Source organism: Choloepus didactylus, chromosome 7 (genome assembly GCF_015220235.1).
Source record: "Choloepus didactylus isolate mChoDid1 chromosome 7, mChoDid1.pri, whole genome shotgun sequence".
In the NCBI taxonomy this organism is placed as follows: domain Eukaryota; kingdom Metazoa; phylum Chordata; class Mammalia; order Pilosa; family Megalonychidae; genus Choloepus; species Choloepus didactylus.
The window spans coordinates 74,041,846-74,068,486 of NC_051313.1; the positions used below are offsets into that span (position 1 = coordinate 74,041,846).

Genomic DNA, 26,641 nt, shown 5'->3' on the forward strand with positions numbered 1-26,641 from the left:
TGCGTGGTTGATACGGTAAAGGAATGTGTATCGAACTATAGGCAACCCAAAACTGAAAGTGATAACCAAATTTCTGCTGTACAGATTGGTGGAAATATGACAGGAACTCAAGAAAAACCCAAGAAGTATATGCAAAAAGAGGCATAAACATTACCCTGTATTATTCAAAATGAAAAATTTTGACTCGGTAATCACATCAGATTTATAACTTGTTATAAATTCATTAAAAAAAATCAGGATCCCATGATTCTGGGCAACTGTGTTAGAGGAAACTCATTATGTCCTGAGGCAATCTAGTCTATAATAGCATGGCTGTAATTTTTAATACTACTGTCCTATGCAGTGTTGTGTTATCTACCTATTAAATGAGCACCTCTTCTGTGTTTTCACCTTATCTTAAAATGTTGGAGTAAATAGGACCAAGAAGAAAGAACAAATAATTCATTTAATTGATGTTAAATGAAATTGTTCTGTTGAATTGGAAAACCTTAATTATGACATAATCAACAAGAATATTATAATTGGTTGTTAAATTCCATGCCTTTTTTGTTTTATCAGTTAAAGATTGCAGTTAAAATGCAGCTATCTTACAGAATATGAATTTGAGAACTAGGAAGTTTAGGTGGAACATCTCCCTGATACCATTGTCCTAGGTTCCTGCTCTTTCTCTACACCATGTAACTTGGATCTTCATAGTTGTCGTATGGTCTCACATCTGTGTTCCAGATAGAAAGAAAGGTACAATGAAGAGGAAGGGAAGAAGATAAAACGAAAGTAAAACTATCTTTACAGCAGAGTTCCTCATAGGTCCTTTTGACCAGAACTGTGTCACCTGGCTTCCTCTACTTTTAAGGGAGAATAGGAATTACAGTGTTTTAGCTGTGCATATTTCTCCCCAGTGGACAAAATTAAGGTTTAGCTAATAGGACGGAGATAAAAATGAATATTGGGCAGCAAATATAGCAGTACTTGCTGCAAGTAATGTTCTCTGATATCCCTTTATGGCATTACTTCTTTTAGTGTACATGTATTAACTCATAGTGATTACTACCTTCTTTTTAAAAACACAACAGAATAAAGTTTTGATACTGAGCCAAAAATTTCAATTGCGTAACTTCTACTTAGAAATACAAAGAATACGTTTCAAAAATTCTTACACCATATATGACTAGAATTGTGGAAAACTAGAGCATGTCCTGGTTTGTTATACAGAATGTTTACAAACTGATGATATTTTGAGAGGAAAGGAGACTACACAGTTTGTTTTTGAGAGATATCTTATCACCTAGTTGTGTTGTAAATGTTATCCATGGGTTTTTGTTTTTGCTATCTAATTCTGTTTTCATGTAGGAATCTGGAGAGACTGAAAATAATGCTGACACTGCCACTGTCTTCCCAGAATAAGTTTTTTCTAATGGTTAAAGAATATAAATTTTTGAACATAGGTCCCCTTTCCCTTTTTTTTTTTTTAATTACCTCTTCAGTTATTTTAAAGTGTGGATACTTTTATTACTTTACAATACTCTAAACTTTCTTAGAGACTGGCTGTGGGAGAACTGACTGAAAATGGTTTGACGTTAGAAGAATGGTTGCCTTCAACATGGATTACAGATACTATTCCCCGAAGATGTCCTTTTGTTCCACAGATGGGTGATGAGGTACTTTCAAACTTATAAACATCTTTTATTTGTTCTTTTAAGTAATTTTTAAACATTAGTTTAAGACTCAAATGTATAGTATGTTAAAGGCAAAATACAATTAAGAATTTTTTGTTTCATTTAAATATAATGTTCCTAATTTATGAAATCTTTTAAAAATTCTTTTATCTTAGAATAAGAAATATTACATTTTTAAGAATGATTGGCACCATCATTTTAAATTGTGAACCTATGAATTTAAAATGAAAAGTTTAAGTAAGAACTTACTCATCAAGGCCCCGTGTCTCCTTAATTTGTACACAAATGTTAAGCAACAGGATTATGTGATATCCAGCAGGTTAGCAGTAATAATTGAAATAGAGGCTTCTTTAGCAAAGCACACTAATTAGCTATGTAAAGCAGTAGTGCAAGAATGATTAAAGATTGGTCTAAGGTAATTCATTTAGAGATAGATCCTGCTTGCCTCAGTGTACATGAAGAACACAGAACATGATCACATTGTGGTAGCAAATGATGGATCCTAACAGATCCTGTAGCATCAAGAAGAGATTAAATTATATATATTATCTTTAGATGGCCAGATTATTGTGTAATTTTGTTGAATTATTTCCTTTCAAAGTGGTTAGGATTTTTGTTTAATTACTGTTGGTTAATTAGGTAGCTCATTATTATTAAGCACCATTCCTTTGTTTGAAGTTACAGACAACTAGGACAGTAATTATATTAATGGATGGAATAAAAGTATATAGGGTAGTGAATACTCCAAAATGTTATAAGAACTGAATAACAATTTTTTACAAGCTCTACGTTTTTCAGTAGTAGGAATAACACTTGATTTGAGTACTAGTTCTATAGCACAGAGGCCAGCGGTCACTTAAATTTCATCTTCATAAATTAAGAATAAGTATATACTTTGCTCTCTATGGGATTTATGCGAGGTTCAAGTAAGATAAATATATATGAATGCATTTTTCATTATAAAGTTTTCTGTAAATATATTAACCATTTGCTACAGAAGGAAGTGAACAATAAACTTGTTATGTTATGCAGTATAGATTGACTTATTTTGAAGCCAAGAATAAAATGTTGAAACTAAAAACCACAGTTTGAGTGAAAATAACTTCTCATCTTAACTTCTTAGTATTCTGTTTATTAGTAATAATAATAAACAATAATATATTAATAAGTATTAGTTGTGTGTAGAACACTTTGATTATGATTAAATGACATTAGCAAAACAGGAAGAGAGGAGGAAAAAACAAATTATTAGAATTTCTTTTAGCCTAAAGGAAATTAGCTTCTCTTTGAAGTTATAGCTAGTACTTTTCATGGAGTTTTTAAATTGTGACTTTATTTGCATTCTAGGTTTATTATTTCCGACAAGGACATGAAGCATATGTTGAAATGGCCCGGAAAAATAAAATTTATAGTATCAATCCCAAAAAACAGCCATGGCATAAAATGGAACTACGGGTATGGTATTTATTTATTGTTTTTTAGTAAACCAAGAAGATGCAGTTACGGATTATGGGGAAAATTGTGTTATTGTTTCAGTCAAGAACACAAGATTGACTGAATTTGCATGCTCTGATACAGTTTTTAAGTTCGGGACAAAATGTAGCTGTAGTGAAAGTTAGATAATACTAATGTCTAAGGTAAACTTTGTATTTGTAACGTTAAGTATTTCTGTATTTTTCAGCAGTAGTTCAAAATTATTTAAAGGTCTTTGGAAGTGTGTTGGAAAACTCTTATTAGTAAATTTTCCTTATTTTTTTTCTGTTTTTACTTTTTAATTGAGTTATAGCTTGCTCACAATAAAGTGTGTGTATGTTAAGAATACAGCTCAATGAATAAACGAATTTTTATACATACAGAGCAGTTATTTCCAAGATCAAGATTAAAACCAAGAAATGTTTTTCTTGATCACGTTTAGTAATTTATTTTGTGTTTTATTTTGTAAAGATGGTTTCTTTCTGAATCTTTCTCAGGAGCAAGAACTGATGAAAATAGTTGGCATAAAGTATGAAGTGGGATTGCCTACCCTTTGCTGCCTTAAATTGGCTTTCCTAGATCCTGATACTGGTAAACTAACAGGCGGATCATTTACCATGAAGTAAGGACTCTTGAAAAAAAGCAGTGGCTTCTTAGTATTGTTGAGTGTTTTATAATATTTAGATAAATTTGAATGTCTTTTAGATATTATTAGATATTTGGCCTAATTTGTTTCTATTTGTATTTAGATACCATGATATGCCTGATGTTATAGATTTCCTAGTCTTGAGACAACAATTTGATGATGCAAAATATAGACGGTGGAATATAGGTGGGTAATTTATTTAGCAGCCATAGGTGTTTGATATGTCATTTTTAATTTAATAAGGAATTTAGTGATTTTCATAATTTAGAAAAAGATAATCAGAGAAATCTTATTGCCACTTATAGGAATGTTAATAGCTAATTAATAATATTGTGTCAGAGGTATTTTTTTTAACCTTTGTTTAAAAATGTAAAATACTTTAATCTCGTGGATGCTGAAATACCATATATTTTCTCTCTTTTATTAGGTGACTGTTAAAATGCTTTCCTTTCTGCTTTTTTGCATATTGAGTTGAGTTTTTTATCTATTCAAAATTAGTTGTAATTCAAATTAGAAGTCAAAAGAAATTTCTGGTTCAAACTATTTATTTGCATCAGGGTTAAAGCTAAACTGACATTTTTTCTTTGATTAACTCTGTTGCCAATCTTTAAAATTAACTTGGAAAATAAGACTGAAGAAACTTTAAAATCCTTAAGGTCTCCAAGTATTTGAGATATGTTCATTTATCTACAGATGGATGTGTGCTATTCAGTAGAGTAGTTCTCTCAAAAATTTCAGACAGAACAATGTTTACTGGAATTGAGGTATGGTGCATATATTGCATATGTGGTTTGAAAAAGTACATCAGTTGGTCTACCACTTCATTCCCTCTCTAGTGTTATTAGAAGTCACTGGTGTCATGATTTGTCTTTCCTTGGTTGGTCTTGATAAACTTAGAAATTTACATCTGTGGTTTAAAAAGAGAAATTAGGGAGATGTAAGTTATCAAAATTAGGGACATGAGAGTTACCAAAAAATTTACATCCCATACAGCATTTCTCTGGAAGCTTTGAAAGATGTGTTCCACCAAATGAGGGAGTAAACCAAAAGAGGGAAAGACATGGAATCCACAGCAAACAAAAAATCCAGAACAAAAAAAGAGGCAAAAAAATTCCCAGATAACAGTCAAAAGAAGTCTCAGGATAGCAGCTATACATTAAAGCCTAAAAAAACAACCAGTCCCAAAGACATAGTGCTCCAAGAGGGAACTCTTCATACAGTGAAAAAAAAAATGGAACCAGTAAATTAGCTAACAAGTTTGGCTTTGTGGGAAATTTTTATATTAAAGTGTTTTACAGCTTGAGGTGTTAGAGAATGTGGCAAGACTTAATCATAAATTGAGAGAAAACTGAACTTTTAAAAAAAAGGAACAATTATTAATTTTAGGAAAAACAAAATTATCCAAGAAAGGAATTGTATACTATTTGGCCCACTAGCAAACAATACTTACGTAGTCATGGTAAAGAACGAGTGAATATAAATTATATCATAACACACATACCTTTTCTGTACAGTTACATTGTATTTTTTGGGTGGGGGAAAGGGATATTATAAGAGACATTATTATCTATATTAATAGAAGATACATAAGTATTATCTACACTTGATAAGTGAAGAAACGGCTGTATAGTCATTATTTAGAAATCTGTAGATCAAGAAGAAATAGTTAAAAGGGTTAAAAGTGTTTCTTTTGTTTTCAGTGTTAAGCTTTTGGTACATTTTAATTTTCTTAGACCATTTGCATGCATAATTTGATAAAATAAATTTTAGGTTTTTTTTTTTAAGAACATGCGTCTGTCAGTAAATTGCAGAAAGATATTAGAGATCCAAGTCCAGGAATATTCCAGAAGTGAGCTGATGATAACCTAGGCAAAGGAATGTGGCAAGCATTAGAAAAATTAAAGAGATATGTCAAAGTAAAGAACAATGCAGTTTTCTCATTTTGATCTTAATTATACTTTTTCCCTAAATTAGCAGATTAGTATTTCTTCTAAAAGTTAATATCTACTTTATCTTTTATTTTTTAAGATACATGCATCTACCTACAAACTGCCATTTAAAAGTACATTAATACAATGTTTTATTTTAGCCTGTCCACAGAAATGTTTAAGGCTTACTCTGAATGGTGGACTTCATTTCTTGCTCTACTTCATTGTTATTATTGTACAGATGTTGTTTAATGTGGTTAGGTATACATTACCCAGTATTTCTCTTCAGCATAATGTTTCCAGTCTGTTAGGTGCATAAGAAATAGCTCTGTGAAACTGACCATTATTTTTACTCTAAGGTCCTAGTGTTGTCTAGAGTGCTTTTTATTAAATTATATAGTAGCTGTTCTCTAGCTCAGTGTCACTAATAGTTATGCATTTGGGGAATAATTAGAGAATTTTAATCTAGTAATAGGTCATGTTTCTCTCTTACAGTTTTCTGTTAGAATGCATGAATCGAAATTTGGTTCCAAATGTATAACCTGGTATTTCTTTCACCTTGTTTTTCTAATTTTTAATTCATTTTGTGCTATATATCATTAAAAAACTTTTTAAATCCATTTTTGGTTAAAAAACAGAGAGAGAACATAAATATTATTATTGTAATAGGTTTGAAAATAAAACTGATTCATAGGAGTTGTTAAAGATAAGTGGCAGCTTGACCCATTTGTCCTTAATTATGGGTGAAACATATAAGTAGTACCTTAATAGAAACCACTCCTCAAAAACTACCATGAAGTAGCTATCACCTTTTTTATTTTACAAGTAAGAAAAAATGAAGCTCTAAAATAACTAATTTGTTCAGAGTCACACATATATATTATTTGAACCTGAGTCTTTCAGCTTCTAACATCTGCTTACTAAGGGAAAAATACTAATTACTGTGAAAGTCAAGGAAGGGAACTATTGCAAAAAGAAAAGTGGTTTAGTTTTCATATGACACAGAGAGGAGCTGAGATTTAGACAAAGAAAAGGCTCTATAGCATTTGTATGTTATTGAGAGACTGTAGGGAAAGCAGTTTTAGTAAAATGGTAACAGTTGAATATAAGTGGGTAAGGAAATGGATACAAGCAATGCTGTTTTTACAATGAGTAGTTATTTTTATTGATTTTTGTTTTATAGGAAAGGGAAAATGAGTCTATATAAGTGCTGTTCTACATAGGGGTGATTGGGATAAAAAAAGGCAGGTTGGATTTTTTCTTTGCTTTGTTTTTGTTGATTTTAGGATGAAGTGTTCATTGGGGAAACTTGCCTACAGAAATTATCTAAAGTATATTTTTACTTGCGTAAAAAGTTTAGGCATACTGCTATGATAAATTTAAAATGTTAGATTGGTAAAATGGTAAGGTAAAAGTGAATTTTTCCAAACTCTAATAAAATCTAAAAGAAGTAGAAATGGAAAATGATAATTCACTTAAACTTCAAATATGATTATTAAAAAACTCTATCAATTTTTCTGGTCTTTTTTCTTTCTAATAGATAGGTTGCATTTTATATGTCTTCCAAAATTTTACAGGCAGGTTAAATATTTTCAAGGTATACTTTGGGGGAAAGCAGAAACAGTAACAAGACATTTCAGAGTAATGAGATGGCTTTTGTTCTTGTCCAGGTGACCGTTTCAGATCAGTCATAGATGATGCTTGGTGGTTTGGAACAATTGAAAGTCAGGAACCTCTTCAACTTGAGTACCCTGACAGTTTGTTTCAGTGCTATAATGTTTGGTAAGGAAATATTTGTTGTATTTTAGTTCAGCCTGGCTTACCTTGAAATTTTTTCAATCTATTAATAAAGTGATAAAGATCTCATTTAACTTCTTTAAGCATCAAACAATTATTTTTATAGTGTGTTTATAAAAATCATAATACAATATTACTTTTTTTTAAATATAAGATTTTCCTTCCTTTAAGCTGGGACAATGGAGATACAGAAAAGATGAGTCCTTGGGATATGGAGCTTATACCTAATAATGGTAAGTTTAACATTTTTTTGTGTCTGCATTGTAGAATTAATTTCTTAAATAAGAAATCTGATTTGCTAACTTGCTACTACATACGGTTGCTGTGAGAATCAAATAGAAAGTATTCATTCAGCAAATATTTATTGCTCGCTTACTATTTACCCCAGAGTTAGGGGAAGTGCAGCAGCAAACAAGATAGACAGTAATCTTTGCCCATTTGGAACTAATAATCTAACAGGGATGATCACAATTAACTACAACAAAGTATGAAAGTGTTTTCTTATATTTACCACAAGAAGGCAAGCATTTGGGTGCAAAGACATTTTTGTAACTTCAGCAGAATGCTTAAAGCAGTATAATGCATTAAGAGTTCAGGTTTTTAAACTGCACAGACATAGATACATAACCTTGCATCTTCTATCTGTGTGATCCTTACAAGTTCCTTCAAGTCTCAAAAAATATATATTCTTAGAACTTAAGTTTTGAAGTGGTGTAGTCTGATACTTTCTCAGTAAACTTTGAAGTGAGAAAATGGTGATACTAATGTTGTGTAAGACCTTTTCTTATTTCACAGAAATTATCACTTCCAGAATTTAAAATCAGTACTGTATTTTATCATCTCAGTGCTAACTTAGAGCTATTTAAACTATAACATATAGCCACATTACAGACTTATCTTCTGGTCTCATTTGTCTTGAATTTGAATTTGAAGTCACATTGGACCATTGTGAATGTGAGAGATGAAATAATTGGTGTTGTAATACCTTTGGTATTTTTAGAAATGAATTGGTAATGTTAATTTACTGGTTGTTTCCTACCTAATTATGTGTCTGTGTAGCTGTTTGTATTGTTTTATTGTTTTTGTTCTATTTAAATACAGGCACATATAAAGTTAATTACAGGTTGTGAGGAAGAAGAATTTTTTTTTTAATTTTTCATTATATAGAAGTTGTAGGTTTATAGGAAATCATGCAAAAATACAGATTTCCCATATTACATTCCCCAGAGTTTTCCCTATTATTGACACTTTAGATTAGTATGGTACATTTGTTAGAATTGATGAAACACTATTATATTTATACCATTAATTAGTTTACATTAGGGTCACTGCGTTGTATATTCCTATATTGGGTTTTTAAAAAACTTTTGTTCTAGTAATATATATATATATAACCTAAAATTTTCCCTTAAAAGCACTCAAATATATGATTCAGTGATGTAAATTAAATTTGCAGTGTTGTGCTACCATCACCACCATCCATTACCAAAACTTTTCCATGACCTCAAACAGAAACTGTCAATGAAGCATTACCTGCTTGTTCCCCATATTCTGGTAACCTGAATTCTCATTTTTGACTATATGAATTTCCTTATTCTAGTTATTTCAAGTCAGTGAAATGATACAATATTTGGCCTTTTTTCTCTGGATTATTTCACTCAACATGTCTTCAGAGTTCATCAGTGTTGACAGCATGTATCAGAACTTCATCCCTTTTTATGATTGAAAATATTCCATTTTGTATATGGGCCACATTTTGATTATCCATTAATCTGTTCATGGACACTTGGGTTTCTTCTGTCTTTTGGCAGTTGTGAATAACACCACTATGACCATTGGTGTACAAATATCTGTTCGAGTCCCTGCCTTTAATTCTTTTGGTTATTTACCTAGAAGTGGTATAGCCAGGTCATATGGCAGTTTGATACTTAGCTTTCTGTGGAACTGCCAAACTATTTTCTCTGGTGGCTGTCCCATTTTACATTCCCACCAACAGTAAACACATGTCCCTGTTTCTCTCCAATAGTTGTTATTTTCTGTTTTTTGTTTGTTTGTTTGTTTTTAATAGTAGCCATTCTAGCAGGCTACTATTGAAATTGTGGCATTGTGGTTTGATTTGCATTTTCCTAATGGATGATGATGCTGAGAGTTTTTTCAGGTGTTTATTGGCCTTTGTATATCTTTTTTGGAGAAGTGTTTAACTCTTTTTCCTATTGTTTAATTGGGTTTGTAACTGAGTTGTGGGATTTCTTTTTATATTCTGGGTATTAAACCTTTGTCAGATATGTGGTTTCCAAATATTTTCTCCCATTCTGTAGGTTATCTTTTTACTTCCATGATGAAGTCTTTTACACCAAGGCTTTTAATTTTGATGAAGTCCCATTTACCTGTCTTTTTTCTTTAGTTTGTGCGTTTGGTGTTAAGTCTGAGAAATCATTGTCTAAAAAGGTCCTGAAGATGCTTCTCCATGTTTTATAATTTTTTTTCTTGTATTTAGGTCTTTGATCCATTCCGAGTTCATTTTTGTATATGATGCGAGGTAGGGGTCCACCTTCATTCTTTTCCATAAAGATACAGAGGTTTCCCTGCATCATTTGCTGAAGAGATTATTATTTCCCTATTGAGTGGCCCTGGCACCCATGTCAAAAATCAGTTGGCTGTAGTTGTAAGGGTGTATTTATGAACTCATTTAAATTCCATGGCTCTATATGTGTGTCATTGTGCCAGTATTATTTTGATTGCTGTAGCTTTTTGATAAGTTTTAAAATCAGGTGAGTCCTCCAACTTCATTCTGCTTTTGCAAGAAGGCTTTGACTAGTCAGGGCCACTTACCCTTTCATGTAAATTTCCATTTCTGCAAAGAAGGCTGTTGACATTTTTTTTAATAATTCAATTTTATTGAGAAATATTCACATACCATGCAGTCATACAAAGCGTACAATCAGTTGTTCACAGTACCACCATATAGTTGTGCATCCATCACCAAAATTAATTTTTAAAACATTTTCATTACCACACACAAAAAAGTAATAAGCATAAAAATTAAAGTGAAAAAGAACAATTAAAGTAAAAAAGAACACTGGGTGTTTTGTTTTTTGTGTTTTGTGTTTTTTTTGCCCCCGTTTTTCTACTCATCCATCCATGCAGTGTCCAAAGGGGAGTTGTGGTCCACATGGCTTTCCCAGTCACGTTGTCACCCCTCATAAGCTACATTTTTATATAATTGTTTTCAAGATTCAGGGGTTCTGGGTTGTAGTTTGATGGTTTCAGTTATTTACTGCTAGCTATTCCAATTCATTAGAACCTAAAAAGGGTTATCTATATTGTGTGTTAAGAGTGCCCACTAGAGTGACCTCTTGGCTTCTCTTGGAATCTCTCATCCACTGAAACTTATTTCATTTCATTTCACATCCCCCTTTTGGTCAAGAAGATGTTCTCCATCCCACGATGCTGGATCCACATTCCTCCCCAGGAGTCATATTCCATGTTGCCAGGGGTATTGACACGTAATGGGGAGGGCAGTGATTTCATCTGTCAAGTTTGCTTAGCTAGAGAGAGAGGGCCACGTCTGAGCAACAAAGAGGCATTCAGGAGACACTTAGGCACAGTTTTAAGCAGGCCTAGCCTCAAGGCTGTTGTCATTTTGATTGGGATTGCATTGAACCTGTAAATCACTTTGGGTAGAACTGACATCTTAACAATATTAGCCTTCCAGTACATAACCACGGAAGGTCCTTCCATTTATTTAGTCTTCTCTGATTTATTTTAACAATGTTTGTAGTTTCTGTGTATAGGTCTTTTACATTCTTGGTTAAATATATTCCTAGATATTTGATTCTTTTCTTTCTATTGTAAATGGAAGTTTTTTCTTGATTTCCTCTTCACATTGTTCATTACTATTGTACTACTGATTTTTGCATGTTGATCTTGTATCCTGCTGCTTTGCTGAATTTGTTTTTTAGCTCTAGTAGCTAAAAAATCATGTGACTCTCTCAGTTTATCTTGTTTCAGGTCCATAATATTTGTTGAATGTGCATATTTTTGTCTTTCATTTAATTTGGAAGTTCTCTGCCTTTATTTCTTTGAATCTTCATTCTGTTCCTTTCTCTTTTTCTTCTTCTTCCAGGACTCCCATAATGTGTATATTGTTACTCTTGGTGATGTCCCACAGGTCTCAGGTCTCTAAAGACTCTGTTCACTTTCTCTTTCTCTTCTTTTTCTGCTCCTTGGCTGGAATCTTTTCTGTTGTCGTCTTTCTAGTTCACTGCTTATTTCTTCTGCCAGCTCCAATCTGCTATTGAAACCCTCTAGGGAATTTTTCACTTTATTGCAGTCTTCATCTGCAGCAGTTCTGTTTGGTTCCTTTTTAAACTTTCTCTCTCTTTATTGAGATTCTCCTGTTCTTCCTTCTTTGTTTTTCAGATATCCTTTAGTTCTTTCTCTGTGTTGTCCTTTTTCCCCTTGAACATATTGAAGATCATTTTTTAAAAGTATGTCCAAAGTCTGGTCATTTTCGTTGATAGTTTCTGGATATTGTATCTTCTTCTTTGGATGTTTCTTTATTTTTCTTGTTATCTTTTGTTGCACAGTGTACATTTTAAACTGTTAATTCTGCATTTTCATCCCTGATGTCTTTTTTTTTAGATGAAGCAACTACAGAAAGCTTTTATTTGTTAAAGTAACCAGTGATAACAACTCTCCCAATAATACTACTTCAAAACAAACATATCAAATTTGATTTCCATTAGAACATAGTTGTTATTCACACTAATAAATCAAAAAACCAAGACCGGATTTATATATATATAAAGCAATGCAAACAATTATTGACCTTCATCTTCTGGACAAGAATGCTAAGTTAGTCTCTCTTCATAAAAAACAGTTACAATTTGAGGACATGTCATGTTTGCCTCTTTTACTAGCACCAGGTTTGCCTCATCTGAATCTTTCCATTTCATGAGAAACATTAATTCTCCACTGCTGTCTGTGGTACCGGTTATGCATTCAGGATCAAGACCCCTAGCAAGGCCTTTTGTTTGTCAGCAGCATCTCTTTTCTTCTTTGATTTGCTGTCATCAGATTCACTGTCAGAAAAAGATTTTCTTTTTGTACCTTCTTTTTCTTTACCAGCTTTTTGCGATCAAGAAATGTTTCAATTAAGTCTGGCAATCTGAATTTTCTTCAGGCTCCCAAGTATTGTCAGCATCTGTAAATCCCTTCCACTTCAGGAAATACTCCACTGTCCCATTCACTACACATCGATCCAGTACTTTTTCCACCACGAATATTTCAGGCTCTGCCTCTTCAACTTTTTTACCCTTTCCATTCTGCTGCTTTCCCATTTTTTACAATGTAGTTTATTGGAGGCCATTTTTTTTTTGCAGACTTGAAGAACTATTATGTTCATGGCGTGGCAGAGGGAGAAGGGAGCATGGGCAGGGACAGTTGCCGGAGTCTTCTTCGTGGATGCTTTTCTGCCTATGTTTGTTTTTTAAGGTTTTATCCAACCAGTGATATGACAGATTTCCTGGAGTGCCAGGAGGTAACAAAAAGAAAGCAAATAAAAACACTCCTGTCAGTATTTGCAAATTGGCTCTGAGTTGCCTGGTACTGTCCTTCAGAGTTAGCCCTCTGTTAAAAGAAAACCTTGTCATGCAATTTAGAATCTCACAGCTTTATTGAACAATTCATGAATTAGCATTCCATTCAGAAAGAAGAAGGGAACTCTGCTAAGGGAGTGGACAGAGGAAGTTCATGTAGGATAAACATGGAAGCAGTCAAGGGGATACAGTTCTGATTGATGTTAAATTTCAGTTTTACATAGAGGTGTCTTAAGAACTAGTGAGCACCTATACATTGATTAGTATGGTATGCTTGCCATTTTGATACGCTACCTCAACTGGATCGAAACTGGTTTATCCCCATTGTTGCTTATCTGCAACTTTGTAAAGTGCCTTCCGTTTTCTCAGAAAGCTCCTGCAGGTCAATTGTTTTTTTTTTCTGGAAAATCTCTTCTCAGAAAGGGGTCTTGTCTGGCAGTGCCCAAATGTAGGCAACCATTTTATTTTACTTTATACGCCAAATACGAAGCCTAGCAAATGTGATGTACATGGTTCTCCATGTCTTTTCTGATCCTGTGTCATGTCCTAGATTTGTGTTTGTTGTGTTTAGGAATTCCCCTGTTTACAGGAATTTGAATACTCCATCTGCTCCCTATGAAATTGACTTTCTCCCCTTACTGAGTGCTCTGTTGTATTACTTAGAGCAGGTAATCCTTTGCCCTAGGCCACTTTGAATTAATTGTTTCTTACATTGCTTTAGCTATCTGCCAGCTACTTCTGCTTGCCTGGCAAATTCTAGGAGGGTGAGCCAGAGGTGAATTTCCTGGTTCAGTCTTACAGGCTCCCATTGCATGGATTGACACTGACATACAGGCACTGTAGTATGTATGTAGGAGTTAACTCTGCTCCCTCCAGAGCAGGGCCAGACACCACAATAGGAGTGCACCTTGGCGCCACACCACCCCAATGAGGAGATGGTAAAGGGGCCAGCAAGTGCACTATGAGCATCTCCTACTGTTTTAAAGCTTCATTCTCTTCATTTGGCAATCATTCAGTTACTGCAACTCTTAACTGTTTTCTTGAGTTTTGAGCAGATGACTCTGCTGGTTTTTGCTAGTTGTTCAAACATTCTGTGTCAAGTTGGGACCCTGGATCATCTTAGGCCATCTTATTGGTCAACTGGAAGCCCTGTTTTAGGATTAAGAATTTTGATTATATACCATTTGTGGCATATTTACCAGTGTTTCTCTGATTTGATGTTGTTCATTGGAAAAATCACTTGCTACGTTTGTCGATTTTATGTCACCACCATCTTCTAATGATTGTCTTAGCTAAAATGTTAATGATTCAGGCATGCAGAAAGCATACCTTTGTCATTAACAATAGCAAGCATAGAATCATCTGTCAGTATTTATTCTTTTCATTAAAAAAAAATTGAGGTTTTGCTTGAAATATTCCTGAAAAATACCACTTTAGTTCATTTTCACTTTGTGTATGGTTTATCAAGGTAAATATAATATTAAATTATGAATCAGAAAACTTTGAAATTTGCTTCAATTTATAGAAATGCTTTCTCCATCTGAAAGTTGATTGTAGAGCAGCTTTTCAGGTGTAATTTTGGAGAAGTAATAATGATAATCTAGAGAATTATTTATAAAGGTAATGTCTTTTTAAAAATATAAAGTTTGTTGACCCTTGAAATACAATTTTCTTTAAGAAAAATTAAAAATGTATTTACCGAATCTTTTCAAAATTATACTTCAGTTTTGTGACAATAATAATTCTACTTTCTAAAGCTAACATAAATATTAGTAAATTGCTATATATATATATTCACTTATCCGCTTTTTTGTATTTTTTAGCTGTATTTCCTGAAGAACTAGGTACCAGTGTTCCTTTAACTGATGTGGAGTGCAGGTCATTAATCTATAAACCTCTTGATGGAGAATGGGGTTCGAACCCTAGGGATGAAGAATGTGAAAGAATTGTTACAGGAATAAACCAATTGATGACGTTAGGTAAATAACACATAAATATCGAAAGATTTTGCAGGACGAAAAATAAAAGGAACTATACCAAGTTATTGCCATTACAGTTTGAAGCAATTTTTTTTTTTTTAAACCTGTTTTACTTTTATTAATCATTAGTCTAATACTAAATTATTATACTTACATGGGCATAGATATATTTAAACACACATAATAGAGATCAAACTAGTTCTGGTTTTATTTAATTATTGTTCAGTATTTGTTTGCGTATCTATAAGCTTCTCTTTCCTTTCTCTAGAGTAGCTATTTCACTCAAAACCCAATTCCATAACTTTTCCCCTCACTCTATACTGATGTCTTCACTTCCTACTTCCTTGAGAAAATATGTATCTTCAGAATACAAATCCATCAACTAGTTTGAAGCAATTTTACAGATAATTCAAACAGATTTTTTCACAATACCGTAACTCAGTGGTTTTCAAACATTTTTATTAGAATCATTTTTTTTTTTTTTTTTTGAGTGAGGTCTTGTTGCACAGGATTCACGTATCTAAATCAGTTATAAGTGGGGGGCGGGAGGGTTACTGTGGCTGAATTTCAGAATGCAGGCCTCCCAGAAATGCCAGAGAGAGTTATGGAAAATCTGGGTCTGCTACAATCCAATTTGTCAAAATGATGTAATTTCACGATGACATGGTGGGAATTGGAGGATGTGGGTTGAAAGCTGAATTATGATTATATGGGACACTACATCAATTTTCTCCTTAATTTTGTGTACATACAAACTTTCTAAGATGAGGGGAGGCTTTTATGTGAACTGCTTTGCTCCATTAAAAAGAGAAAAAATGACCATAAAACTTGATGATCTGAAATTTGGGCTTTCAGATTAACTAGACTAGTTTGATGGTTTGCAGCAGTCCACTGTGTCAGTAAGGAATCTGTTTCAAAGATTGTAGAGAAAAATTTATAAGATTAAGAAGAGTTGAAGATACTGGAGAAGCATATTATGTGATAATCTTACCTGAAATCTTTTATTTATATAGTGGCAACACTTTCTTAATATTGTCTTAAATAATTTTGGAAGTATTTTAGGATATGAAGCAGTTTTAATACTATATGGAAATGAGCAAAAAATGGGGAGCAACAATAACTAGGTGCCGTTGAGTCATTTTAATTTATAGATAAGTTTCCTCTTCTCTACTTCTCTGATTTTTCAGAATAATATTATAAAAAGGAGATAAAGTGCTAAATTTTGAGAAAGTCAAAGGTTTTGTTGGAATGCAGTGTGTTGTTATCCTGTTGTTGGTAGAATGGATTTGTCAAAAGCATTGTAATATACAGATTCAGGAATGGCTAGATGCTAATTATAGAAATGTACAAGTATGTTCTTATTAGGTCAGATGTGTTTATCATCTCTCCATAGGAATCTATGAATAGCAGTAAATATCCCTAGAATTTTGTAATGTAAATATTGCCATAATAAAAATGAGACATTTCTTTATGTCAGCTATAATGTGTGAATTTTCTGTAAAAAGACAGTGGCCAGACTGATAGTTACGGGCATTAAGACTTACTAGGTCTTAATTCTGGCAGAATTCTTAGACTTTAAGCAGTGCTAAATTATTTTATTTTATTTTATTTTTATTTTATTTTAGATATTGCTTCTGCATTTGTGGCCCCAGTGGATCTGCAAGCCTATCCTATGTATTGTACTGTAGTGGCATATCCAACCGACCTGAGTACAATTAAGCAAAGACTGGAAAACAGGTTTTACAGGTTAGAACCAGTTGATATAGCTGCTACCAAAGAAAAGCTGAATGATCCTTTCACTCATTCACTGATCTTCTATAACAGTGTTTCTCAGACTTGCGTGTGCTTTGGATAACCTGACGATCTTGTTAAAACACAGAATCTGATTCAGTAGGTTTGTAGTGGGACCTGAGATTGTACATTTCTAGTAAGTGATGCTGATGCTGCTGATCTGTAGACCACAATTGGAATACAATTCCTGAATACAATTTTTTACTATTTTACTAATATGATTTGATGTTCACTGCCTTCATATTGTATTTATAAAGCTAGCCAACACATTTAATTTTTTCATAGGTAAAGCATTAAAACATTTGTTCATGGATTTTTCTTAGAATAACATAAAAGTGTATTTTTTTCTTATTTTGATAACATTCAGCTTATGAAGACTTAATGAAAAGTGAACATTCATCTATTAAAATATAATTAGGAATAATTCAGAATATTTCCATAGTTGTTGTAATTTTGGCTTGCAGGCAGTTTCAGTTAATTGGTTTTCTTCTTCAAGTCAACAATTTGGATAAACATTGAGTTTTTAATCTTAGACAGGCTTTGTAGGTTTATTGCCTAAAATGTTTTGTCAAAAAATGAATTTAAATATATAGTTTTCACAGAATGATGAAACTGTACATTTATTTTTCATCTTTCTTATTTCACTTTTACTTAACAGGTTCACAACATTTTGATTTAAGTAATGTTGCATCAAAACTCTTGTGACCAGTTTTATCCTTCATTTTAACTCAGGGATGTTTCTGTTCATATTTTGTACTCGTATTTTTCAATATAAAATATGCCTTTGGTTCTTTTTATTACTTAAGTTATAATTGCAATTTTGTACTTCGGTATACCTGGCACTGAAAACATCATTTGTTATATCTTACTGATTAAAGCAGGTTTTCTCAGCAGCAGCATTAGTGACAATTAGGATCAGATCGTTCTCTGTGAGGGACTTTCCTGTGCAGTATCCCTGGCCTCTAACTACTAGAAGCCAGTAGCAGTACCCTGGTTATGACAACCAAAATTGTCTCCTGGGAAAGGGGGGTGGTGCAAAATAAAACCTGGTTGAGAGTCACTGGAATAAAGAAAGCTTAAGATACTAGACTTCAGGTTCTGATGATTTCTCTGATCTTGTTAGGTATACCTGCTGTTGCTTCGTTGATATTTGTTAAGAGCAGAGAAATGAGGAAATCACCTATGAAATGTCTCTCCCACCCATTCTGTCCTTGAAGTATACCTTAAATCTAAAATCTGTTTGAACATCCTACATTAGCAGTTTTAGAGAAAAAATGGAGAAGAAATTCTTAACTATATCCCTCTTTCTCCCTAAACCCCTAAATTGCTGTACCTTAGAAGTTACCTGGTGCTTCAGAGATGGAACAAGACATGGGAGGGGTGAGAGGGAGAGAAAGAGTTGTTCCTCTACTCTAGTTGTTGGACTACAGCTAGGAAGATAAGCTGCTGGCTTCTCCCACTATTGTTATAGACATACTTTCTCATAGAAACACTGTGCAACATGATAATTGCTAAGGTGTACTGTATTTCAAGATACATTACAGCTTAAATAGGCTTTTTTGGTATTAGCCTAACTTTTTAACAGATTTAGGAAAAAACTTTTGAAATACAAAACGTAATGTAAATTAGAAACCTCCCTATTCTCCAATCTGATAGTATAGTTATAGACCTGAGTTATGTTCTAATTTAATACAGTGATGCCTTCAGGTGCTATTTCACTTTCTGAGGCCTTTTTTGCTTCCTCCTTTATTCATTGACTTTAGACTTCCTATAGTTTTTGATTTTCCTCTCTGATATTTGTAGTTCAGTCTCTTGTTAAGCTATTATCAGTTTGCCCTGGTGCTATTAATCTAATGCCTTATTTTATAATTTTCTGTTATGTGAATGAGCCTTGTAAATGCTATTTGAAATGCCCGGAAACTTTTCTGTGAGCTTCTCTGTATACCCACATTTATATATACTTAACGATTTTTTTATTCCACATTTAATATGTATTTCTGTTCATAAATCAGTAAGATTTTCTGAGTATTTTCTTATTTCAAGTGGTACCCCATATTGGATGATATCCTCAGAACTTTTTGGATTTTCCTTAACTTACAGAAATAAAATAATGAACATTCAGAATTTATTTTCACACTGTTAATCCAGCATTCAGAAAATAATTATTTAGCTAGGTTTCTTGGTGACCTAACATGCTCATCATGTTTTCATGTCTCATCAGTAGGCTGTCTATTAGCTTTTCATTTTTTGTCATTTGGTAACTGGTATTGAATTAAAGTTGTTTCCTTTTTTTTTGTGTAACAGTCAGATATGCTTATGAGACATACATGACATACATGTAAAGCCAAAACTGAAAGCCCCACTGTTTCTTTTCCTGCCAACCCTTGCCCTCAAAACATTCTCCCACCCCAGAGGAAGGCACTGTTGATAGTCTAGTGTGTCTCATTTCAGACATCCTTTGTGCAAATACATAGTTAATGTTGCTACTCTCCTAACACAAATGATGTCATACTGTTTTGATAATGGCTTTTTTGTTTGTTTGTTTTTAAGATGTGGGTTCTGTGATTGATTTGAGACTGAAATTGAGAAGTGAGAATGTCTTAAGTTTTCAATTGTGCACACACATTTCTAAATATAATGAGTTTGAGACTTCTGTATTTTGTTTGTTTAAAGGCGGGTTTCTTCCCTAATGTGGGAAGTTCGATATATAGAGCATAATACACGAACATTTAATGAGCCCGGAAGTCCTATTGTGAAATCTGCTAAATTTGTCACTGATCTTCTTCTACATTTTATAAAGTGAGTTATTTTTTTGTATTTAATTATAATTACTGGCAATATTTTAAAATACAAAAGAATTGAAATGTAAATGTCAAAATATAAAATACTATTTTTGATTCATGCTGCCACATACATTTGCACTCAAAATAGGAATCATTTATGTCTAAAGTAAAATGTAATTATGAAATCATTACTGCCTTTAATTTTTTATTCACTCATTAAAAGCTTTGTGCTACAGTAAACATCATACAATATCTTTTTCTAAATCCAACTGTTGGACAATAATAACTAGTAATAGTTAACTTTTATTAAGCGTGTACTGTTGGATATTAATTAGTGCTTCTGTAGTTTACAGTTTGAGGAAACTGAGGTTTCAACCTTGTCTCAGGTTGGACAGTAAATGAGTATCTGCCATCTGATTTGAGGTCCTTTTGTCTTAACACTATATTGTCCCTGCCAAGTTTACTGACTAGTATTTAAGTAGAACAGTAGGGAACTGAGTTTAACTTCCAAGATTCTCCTTCCTTTCTCAAATTCATCAATCCCTTAGCAAGGGTGACAAGTATAAGTTATTAAGGCAGTAGCACTTTTCCTTCCTTGTCTCATGGATTTCATGTAATTACAGAATAAATTGAACCTTCTCAATGGAAGCCAGAGAAATGAATCTTATTTTTGTACACAGTTCTGCTCTGAGTTCTTATTAAGTTTATTTACATTGAATAATTTGTTCTGGTTAAGAAGAGATAACAATGCCTTTCATAATTTAATCTTGAATACTCAACTGTTAGCTTTTTACCTAGAGGGATTATTCAGAGCATTTTCTTAAACATTTCCAACTTCATTCTCATCACTCATCATTGTCTTAGGGTCCCTTTTCGTGGTATTAGTTGGTGATTTGCAAAGGAATGCAAGTAATTTCAATATAAGAGAACACCAGCCAAATTAGTAAGATAATCTTTATATCCTTCACCTTATTCTCGCTAAAGATATCTATTGCCTTAAATCTGGTTGGGGGGATAAATTAGGAAATGGCTGTAGTAAGAGAGGTCCTGTGGTCTGGATTAGTCAAAGGATGTTTAATTGAGAAGGGAGATGTAATAGCTTTCCCTTGTAAAATAACGAGACTGAGGAATGGAGGAAGGCATCGCAAGTGCAGAATTGACCTGAGAAAATCCTGAAATGTGAGGATTGGGTTTGAAGTAATAAGCTAGTCAGGCTAGACTATAGGCTGTTGTTGGAGTCGGCAGGGTCAAGAAAGAGTGTATGTAGGGTGTTGGCGTTAACAAATGGAAAGGCTTGAGCTTCAAGTTTAGCTTAAAAACCTGATTCAGTGTCAGATTTTAAGGGAAAAAATGGCATGGTTCTACCCTTATACACTAACATTTCTTTCTTGTTATTTAGAGATCAGACATGTTATAACATAATTCCGCTGTACAATTCGATGAAAAAGAAAGTTTTATCTGACTCTGAGGTAGGTATTTAATATTGCATTACCATTACTTCAGTGGTAGTATTCTATATACCAAAAGAAATTTATTGTAATTTTCAAGTAAAAGCTGTTAACATTATTTTAGTCTAATGCTATAATTAACTTTGGAAAAACTTCTTGTTTGTTATAGTTATGAAAAATGTTTTTAAAAAGAGGAGGGAGACTTTTTAATGAGTCAGTCAAGTACTCCAGCACGTACATTGTCAGTTTTCCAAACTGTGAAGGAGATAATTAAATAACTGTAGAGTATAATGTAATATAGAATGTTTTATGACTGATAAATTCTTGCTTCAAAGGAAGAAGACAAAGACGCTGATGTGCCAGGCACTTCCACCCGGAAAAGAAAGGTAATACAGTTGTTTTACTTGTATATGAATTAAAATGTACTAAAAGCATTTTTTACTCTTAGTATTTTTAAAAACAGATTAATACTTCCAAGTCAAGTTTCTATCACAAAATGCATGTTTTTAAAAATATGTGAATGATATTTACTATATATTATCCAAGACTGCATTAAAGTATACATTTTATTGTATGAGTGCTATTTTATTAATATATTTGAAAATTTTTATTTCAGGACCATCAGCCTAGAAGAAGATTACGTAATAGAGCTCAGTCGTATGATATTCAAGCGTGGAAGAAGCAATGTCAGGAATTGTTAAATCTCATATTTCAGTGTGAAGATTCTGAGCCTTTCCGCCAGCCAGTGGATCTTCTTGAATATCCAGTAAGTATTTTTGAAAATGTTTCGTCATCTGTTTGTTATATATTTTATACATGAAAGTTGACTACTTAAGTGACTTCTTTAGGATTGCAGTTTATTCGTTATTTCCTACATGTTCTCATTATCCAAAGGCATATTATCTAGAGCATCCAAGTTGAATAGTGTGGTAAAATGGAAAGAGCCTAAAAATACAAAAAATTGGTTTATGGGTCCTAGCTCTGCCTTTTACCGTTTGTGTGACTTTGGGCAGGTCACTTCGTTTTCTTATTGGAGCATTTACTTACTGTTTCTCCCCACAATAATTCCACAGATTTATTGTGGCAATTATCTAGGAAAGAAGAATAATAATTCCTACTTAACCATTCTCACAGAGTTTTGGAAATGAAGTGAGAATACATAAAAATGGCTTTTAAACTGTTAAGTACCATATACAAACATGAGGTGCCATTTTTTTTTTTTTTTTAATCTTCATTTTATTGAGATATATTCACATACCATGCAGTCATACAAAACAGATCGTACTTTCGATTGTTTACAGTACCATTACATAGTGGTACATTCATCACCCAAATCAATCCCTGGCACCTTCATTAGCACACACACAAAAATAACAAGAATAATAATTAGAGTGAAAAAGAGCAATTGAAGTAAAAAAGAACACTGGGTACCTTTGTCTGTTTGTTTCCTTCCCCTATTTTTCTACTCAGACATCCATAAACTAGACAAAGTGGAGTGTGGTCCTTATGGCTTTCCCAATCCCCTTGTCACCCCTCATAAGCTACATTTTTATACAACTGTCTTCGAGATTCATGGGTTCTGGGTTGTAGTTTGATAGTTTCAGGTATCCACCACCAGCTACCCCAATTCTTTAGAACCTAAAAAGGGTTGTCTAAAGTGTGCATAAGAGTGCCCACCAGAGTGACCTCTCGGCTCCTTTTGGAATCTCTCTGCCACTGAAGCTTATTTCATTTCCTTTCACATCCCCCGTTTGGTCAAGAAGATGTTCTCCGTCCCACGATGCCGGGTCTACATTCCTCCCCGGGAGTCATATTCCACGTTGCCAGGGAGATTCACTCCCCTGGGTGTCTGATCCCACGGGGGGAGGGCAGTGATTTCACCTTTCAAGTTGGCTTAGCTAGAGAGAGAGGGCCACATCTGAGCAACAAAGAGGCATTCGGGAGGAGGCTCTTAGGCACAACCATAGGGAGGCCTAGCCTCTCCTTTGCAGCAGCCGTCTTCCCAAGGGTAAAACCTGTGGTAGAGGGCTCAACCCATCAAACCACCAGTCTCCTATGTCTGTGGTCATGTTAGCAACCATGGAGGTGGGGTAGGCGAATACCCCTGCATTCTCCACAGGCTCATGAGGTGCCATTTTTATATATGTATGTGTATGTGTATATATATGTATGTGTGTGTGTGTGTGTGTGTGTGTGTGTATTCGGGTATGGCCAATTTATGATCTTCGTGAAATACATGGTAAAAGAATTTAGTAAACATGAATCTAAGTGATAGCAATTTAAAGTTAGCTTAAAGTAATTTTTTTCTTTATTCATTTATTAAAGACTGTACCGTTCATTTAGTATTCATGGTTTCAAATGAAAATAAAAGGTAAATGGATATACCTGGATATGGTATAGTCTGACTTTTTTTCTTTTAACATTATGTGTATTAAGTTGCAATGATGAGAATAGAGAAATTTCGTTAGTAGATAAATATAATAATTCTTTTTCTCCTTTAGAAAACCAGGATTATGGAATCTTAAATATGGGGAACTGTTTAATTCCAGCAATCTGATAAATGGGCTAATTCAACCCAAAAAAACACCTGGAAGGGGTGAACTAGTGCTACAGCTCTCTGGTTTTCAGTTTTCTCTTTGTTTTCTGGAACCCATGGATTTCTGTTTGTTTCTTAGGAGTTCAGTGCTTGCAGGTATTTGTATTCTGGGTTTTCCTCAGAAGAGAAGAGATAGAAATAAGCTTTAATGTCTAGATTCTAGAGGCACAAGTATTGAGAGACAGGTGAGGCCTTGGGCTGTGCTCAAACCAGAACTGTTGAGGGACTGTACCCTCAAGGAAAAGAGTAGAATAATTCCTTCCCTAAGGAATTATTGTCAGAAAAGGGAAATTTCCTCAAGCTTGTGTAATGCATGGATTTAGAGTCCACATTTACACTACCCTTATTGTATAGGAATCACTATTGGGTAATATCAGTGGCATGCCAGGCAAAATCACAGTACTTTTCTAAGGGAGATATTTGCCATATCAAGATTACACTAGATTCCATCAGGAAACAAAGCAATCCTTAGTGAAGATGAACTAATGATAAAAATGAAATCACAGGCTGTTTGAGGGAATGAGCCATCATAGATAAAATAACAGAAGCAACAAATGGAAATAGCACCTTCTCAAAAACTTGAGGTAATATTATTTTGAAATACCATATTTTATCAAATGTAAGATACCATCCGTTGTAAGATACACCATTATTTTATGTGCCACCAAGAAAGAAAAAAATGCTGCTGGCTAAACTTTGATACGCCATTTTGGTTAAATAAATAAGTGAAGGAATAAACATAAGGAGAAGAGACCTTACTTGGTTTGAGGGAAGAGAAAAGACATATTTTTTAAAAAACGAAATAGAAGTTTTGGAAATGAAATATAAAATCATTGAAATTAAACTGATCTCTGAAAAGAGAATTAGCAAAACGATTTGAAGAAATTATTAGAATGCCACACACAAAGGGATAAAGAAATGAAAAGTCTGAAAGACAGTTGAACACATATATAGAACATAGGATGAGATGGTCCAAAATATATTTTATAGGCTCTTTAGGGGGAGAAAATAGAATGAGAGGGAGACAGTATTTGAGGAGCTAATGGCTGACAATTTTCTACAATTGATAAACATTTGACAAAGTACAAGTTCCGAGCAGGCTATATATGTTACAAAATCTTTACGTAGAATAACAGTGAAATACCAAAACAACAAAGAGGAAAAGAAACATTGCTACAGCAGCCGTACAGAAAAGAAAATATGTAAGAGACCTGAGACTGTGGTCTAACCCACTCATTTTACTCATGTTGAACTGAGTCTCAGATTAAGCCAGCTCTTCAAGATATATAGCTGTTTATTGACAAAGTCTGGACAAGAACCCATGTTCCCTCTCTTCAGTGCATTGTAGCTACATGTGATATTCTTAGAGAATAAGCAAATGAAATTCTACAAAAAGAAAATGGCTCACTTTTCAAACTTGGGGGAAAATATATAAGAATGTAATTATCTCTTAAGTAGTCAAAATAATAAGAGCAATATTTAGCAAATATTTAGAACCTCTCCTTGTACCAGCTAAAAGTGTTAACAGACAAAAAGCAGAAGCAAGAGCAAATATTTTCATTTAATCTCTTGCCTCTTGTGATACTCCTTGATGGAGATGTTGAGTAATGGCTGTTTACTGTTTTTGTTTGTTTACTGTGTTTGTTTGTTTCATGTTTTTTATTGTCACAGAGAAGAAGAGATGAAAAGTGTTAACAGACAAAAAGTAGCAGAAGCAAGAGCAAATATTTATCAACCTTACTCTAGCTGAATATTTAAGGTTGATTATGCTCTTCACACCTCAGCTTTTGTATAACAATATTAGCTCTTGTTTTGAGTTTAATCAGATATACAGAGCAAGATTTTTTAAATTAAGCTTTTTTGATGGAAATCTAGTATGCTAAATATTCTACACCATTAGTTTATTCTACAGAGATTTGTTGCGCAGTTACCCTGTACTGTACTGAGTGGTAGAGACCCAGGATACAAACCAAGAAAAATGAAGTGTTCTGCGTAAATAAATTTTACATAAACCAAAATTTTTCAAAAGATTTAAATTTTTATATCTTTTTTATGACATTTTCCCCAAATCTGCGAAGTTCATAAAGCCAACATGTCAATAATATTCAGTATCCAAGTAATTATAGATTTTGTGTAAGTGGTTATCTTAAGATAGTTGGAGAGGTTGGACACCCATTCAGATGGTGTTACCATTGCATGAAGCAACTTGAAACTTTTTTTTTTTCCTAATTTTCTTAAGAGTCTAGGCTGTAATCTTTCGAATGTTTTTTTTGGTTGATAGTCTTCCACTAATGATGTATTTAAGTTCTTTAAATGGCCAAGTTATTTGGACAGGTTTGGTACATAAGGTAGATAGAAGCACATAGTACACTCTTATGCCAAAATCAAAATTCTTCTACAAGGTACCATGTCTGATTCTGTTGTGTAATTTTATAAAATGACTCTAAAGTCATTTATCAAGGCATTTCAAAAATGGCAATATTATTAGATTTCCATTGCTTGAAAAGATGGAGTAGACATACTTTTCCCTGTTCTTCCTGCTAAGTGGAATGAAAAACTGGACATTATTAAACAGACATAAGACTCTGAAAGATGGGAAGAAGACAAACAGGTTAGGAACCTCAGGACCTGAGGAATGACATAGTAGTGAGTCTCCGGGTTTGCGTTTTTCCTTATACATCCCACCCAGAGTACTGGCTAAGCTGGCGATGGGCACAGACAAAAAAAAATGCCCCAAGTAAAGCTTGCTTCTCTTGAGAAAGTACTGGGAAAGGGGAAGCCTAGCAATACAAAAAATTATACACAATAACCACTTTACTTCAGCGGCCCTGCCCCTAACCCCATCAAAGTCTGAGTGCATGGCCTTTCTCCCATGAAATATCAGTGGAGATCTTTAGAGGAGTCTAGACTTCCATCTACATCTA

The 26,641-nt window shown here is 33.5% G+C and overlaps 1 protein-coding gene across 2 annotated transcripts in view; it reads left to right on the top strand.

Annotated features, from left to right (window-relative positions):
* Positions 1–26,641, top strand: part of LOC119539802 (pleckstrin homology domain interacting protein) — a 143,627-nt gene that overhangs the window by 98,680 nt on the left and 18,306 nt on the right. For both annotated transcript variants that reach the window (XM_037843591.1, XM_037843590.1), the window contains exons 24-35: positions 1,539–1,658; positions 3,024–3,131; positions 3,647–3,771; positions 3,899–3,981; positions 7,394–7,505; positions 7,692–7,753; positions 14,944–15,099; positions 16,725–16,845; positions 19,564–19,689; positions 21,073–21,142; positions 21,457–21,507; positions 21,738–21,887. In XM_037843591.1, the coding sequence (XP_037699519.1) occupies positions 1,539–1,658; positions 3,024–3,131; positions 3,647–3,771; positions 3,899–3,981; positions 7,394–7,505; positions 7,692–7,753; positions 14,944–15,099; positions 16,725–16,845; positions 19,564–19,689; positions 21,073–21,142; positions 21,457–21,507; positions 21,738–21,887 (1,284 nt within the window). The remainder of the gene's footprint in view (positions 1–1,538; positions 1,659–3,023; positions 3,132–3,646; positions 3,772–3,898; positions 3,982–7,393; positions 7,506–7,691; positions 7,754–14,943; positions 15,100–16,724; positions 16,846–19,563; positions 19,690–21,072; positions 21,143–21,456; positions 21,508–21,737; positions 21,888–26,641) is intronic.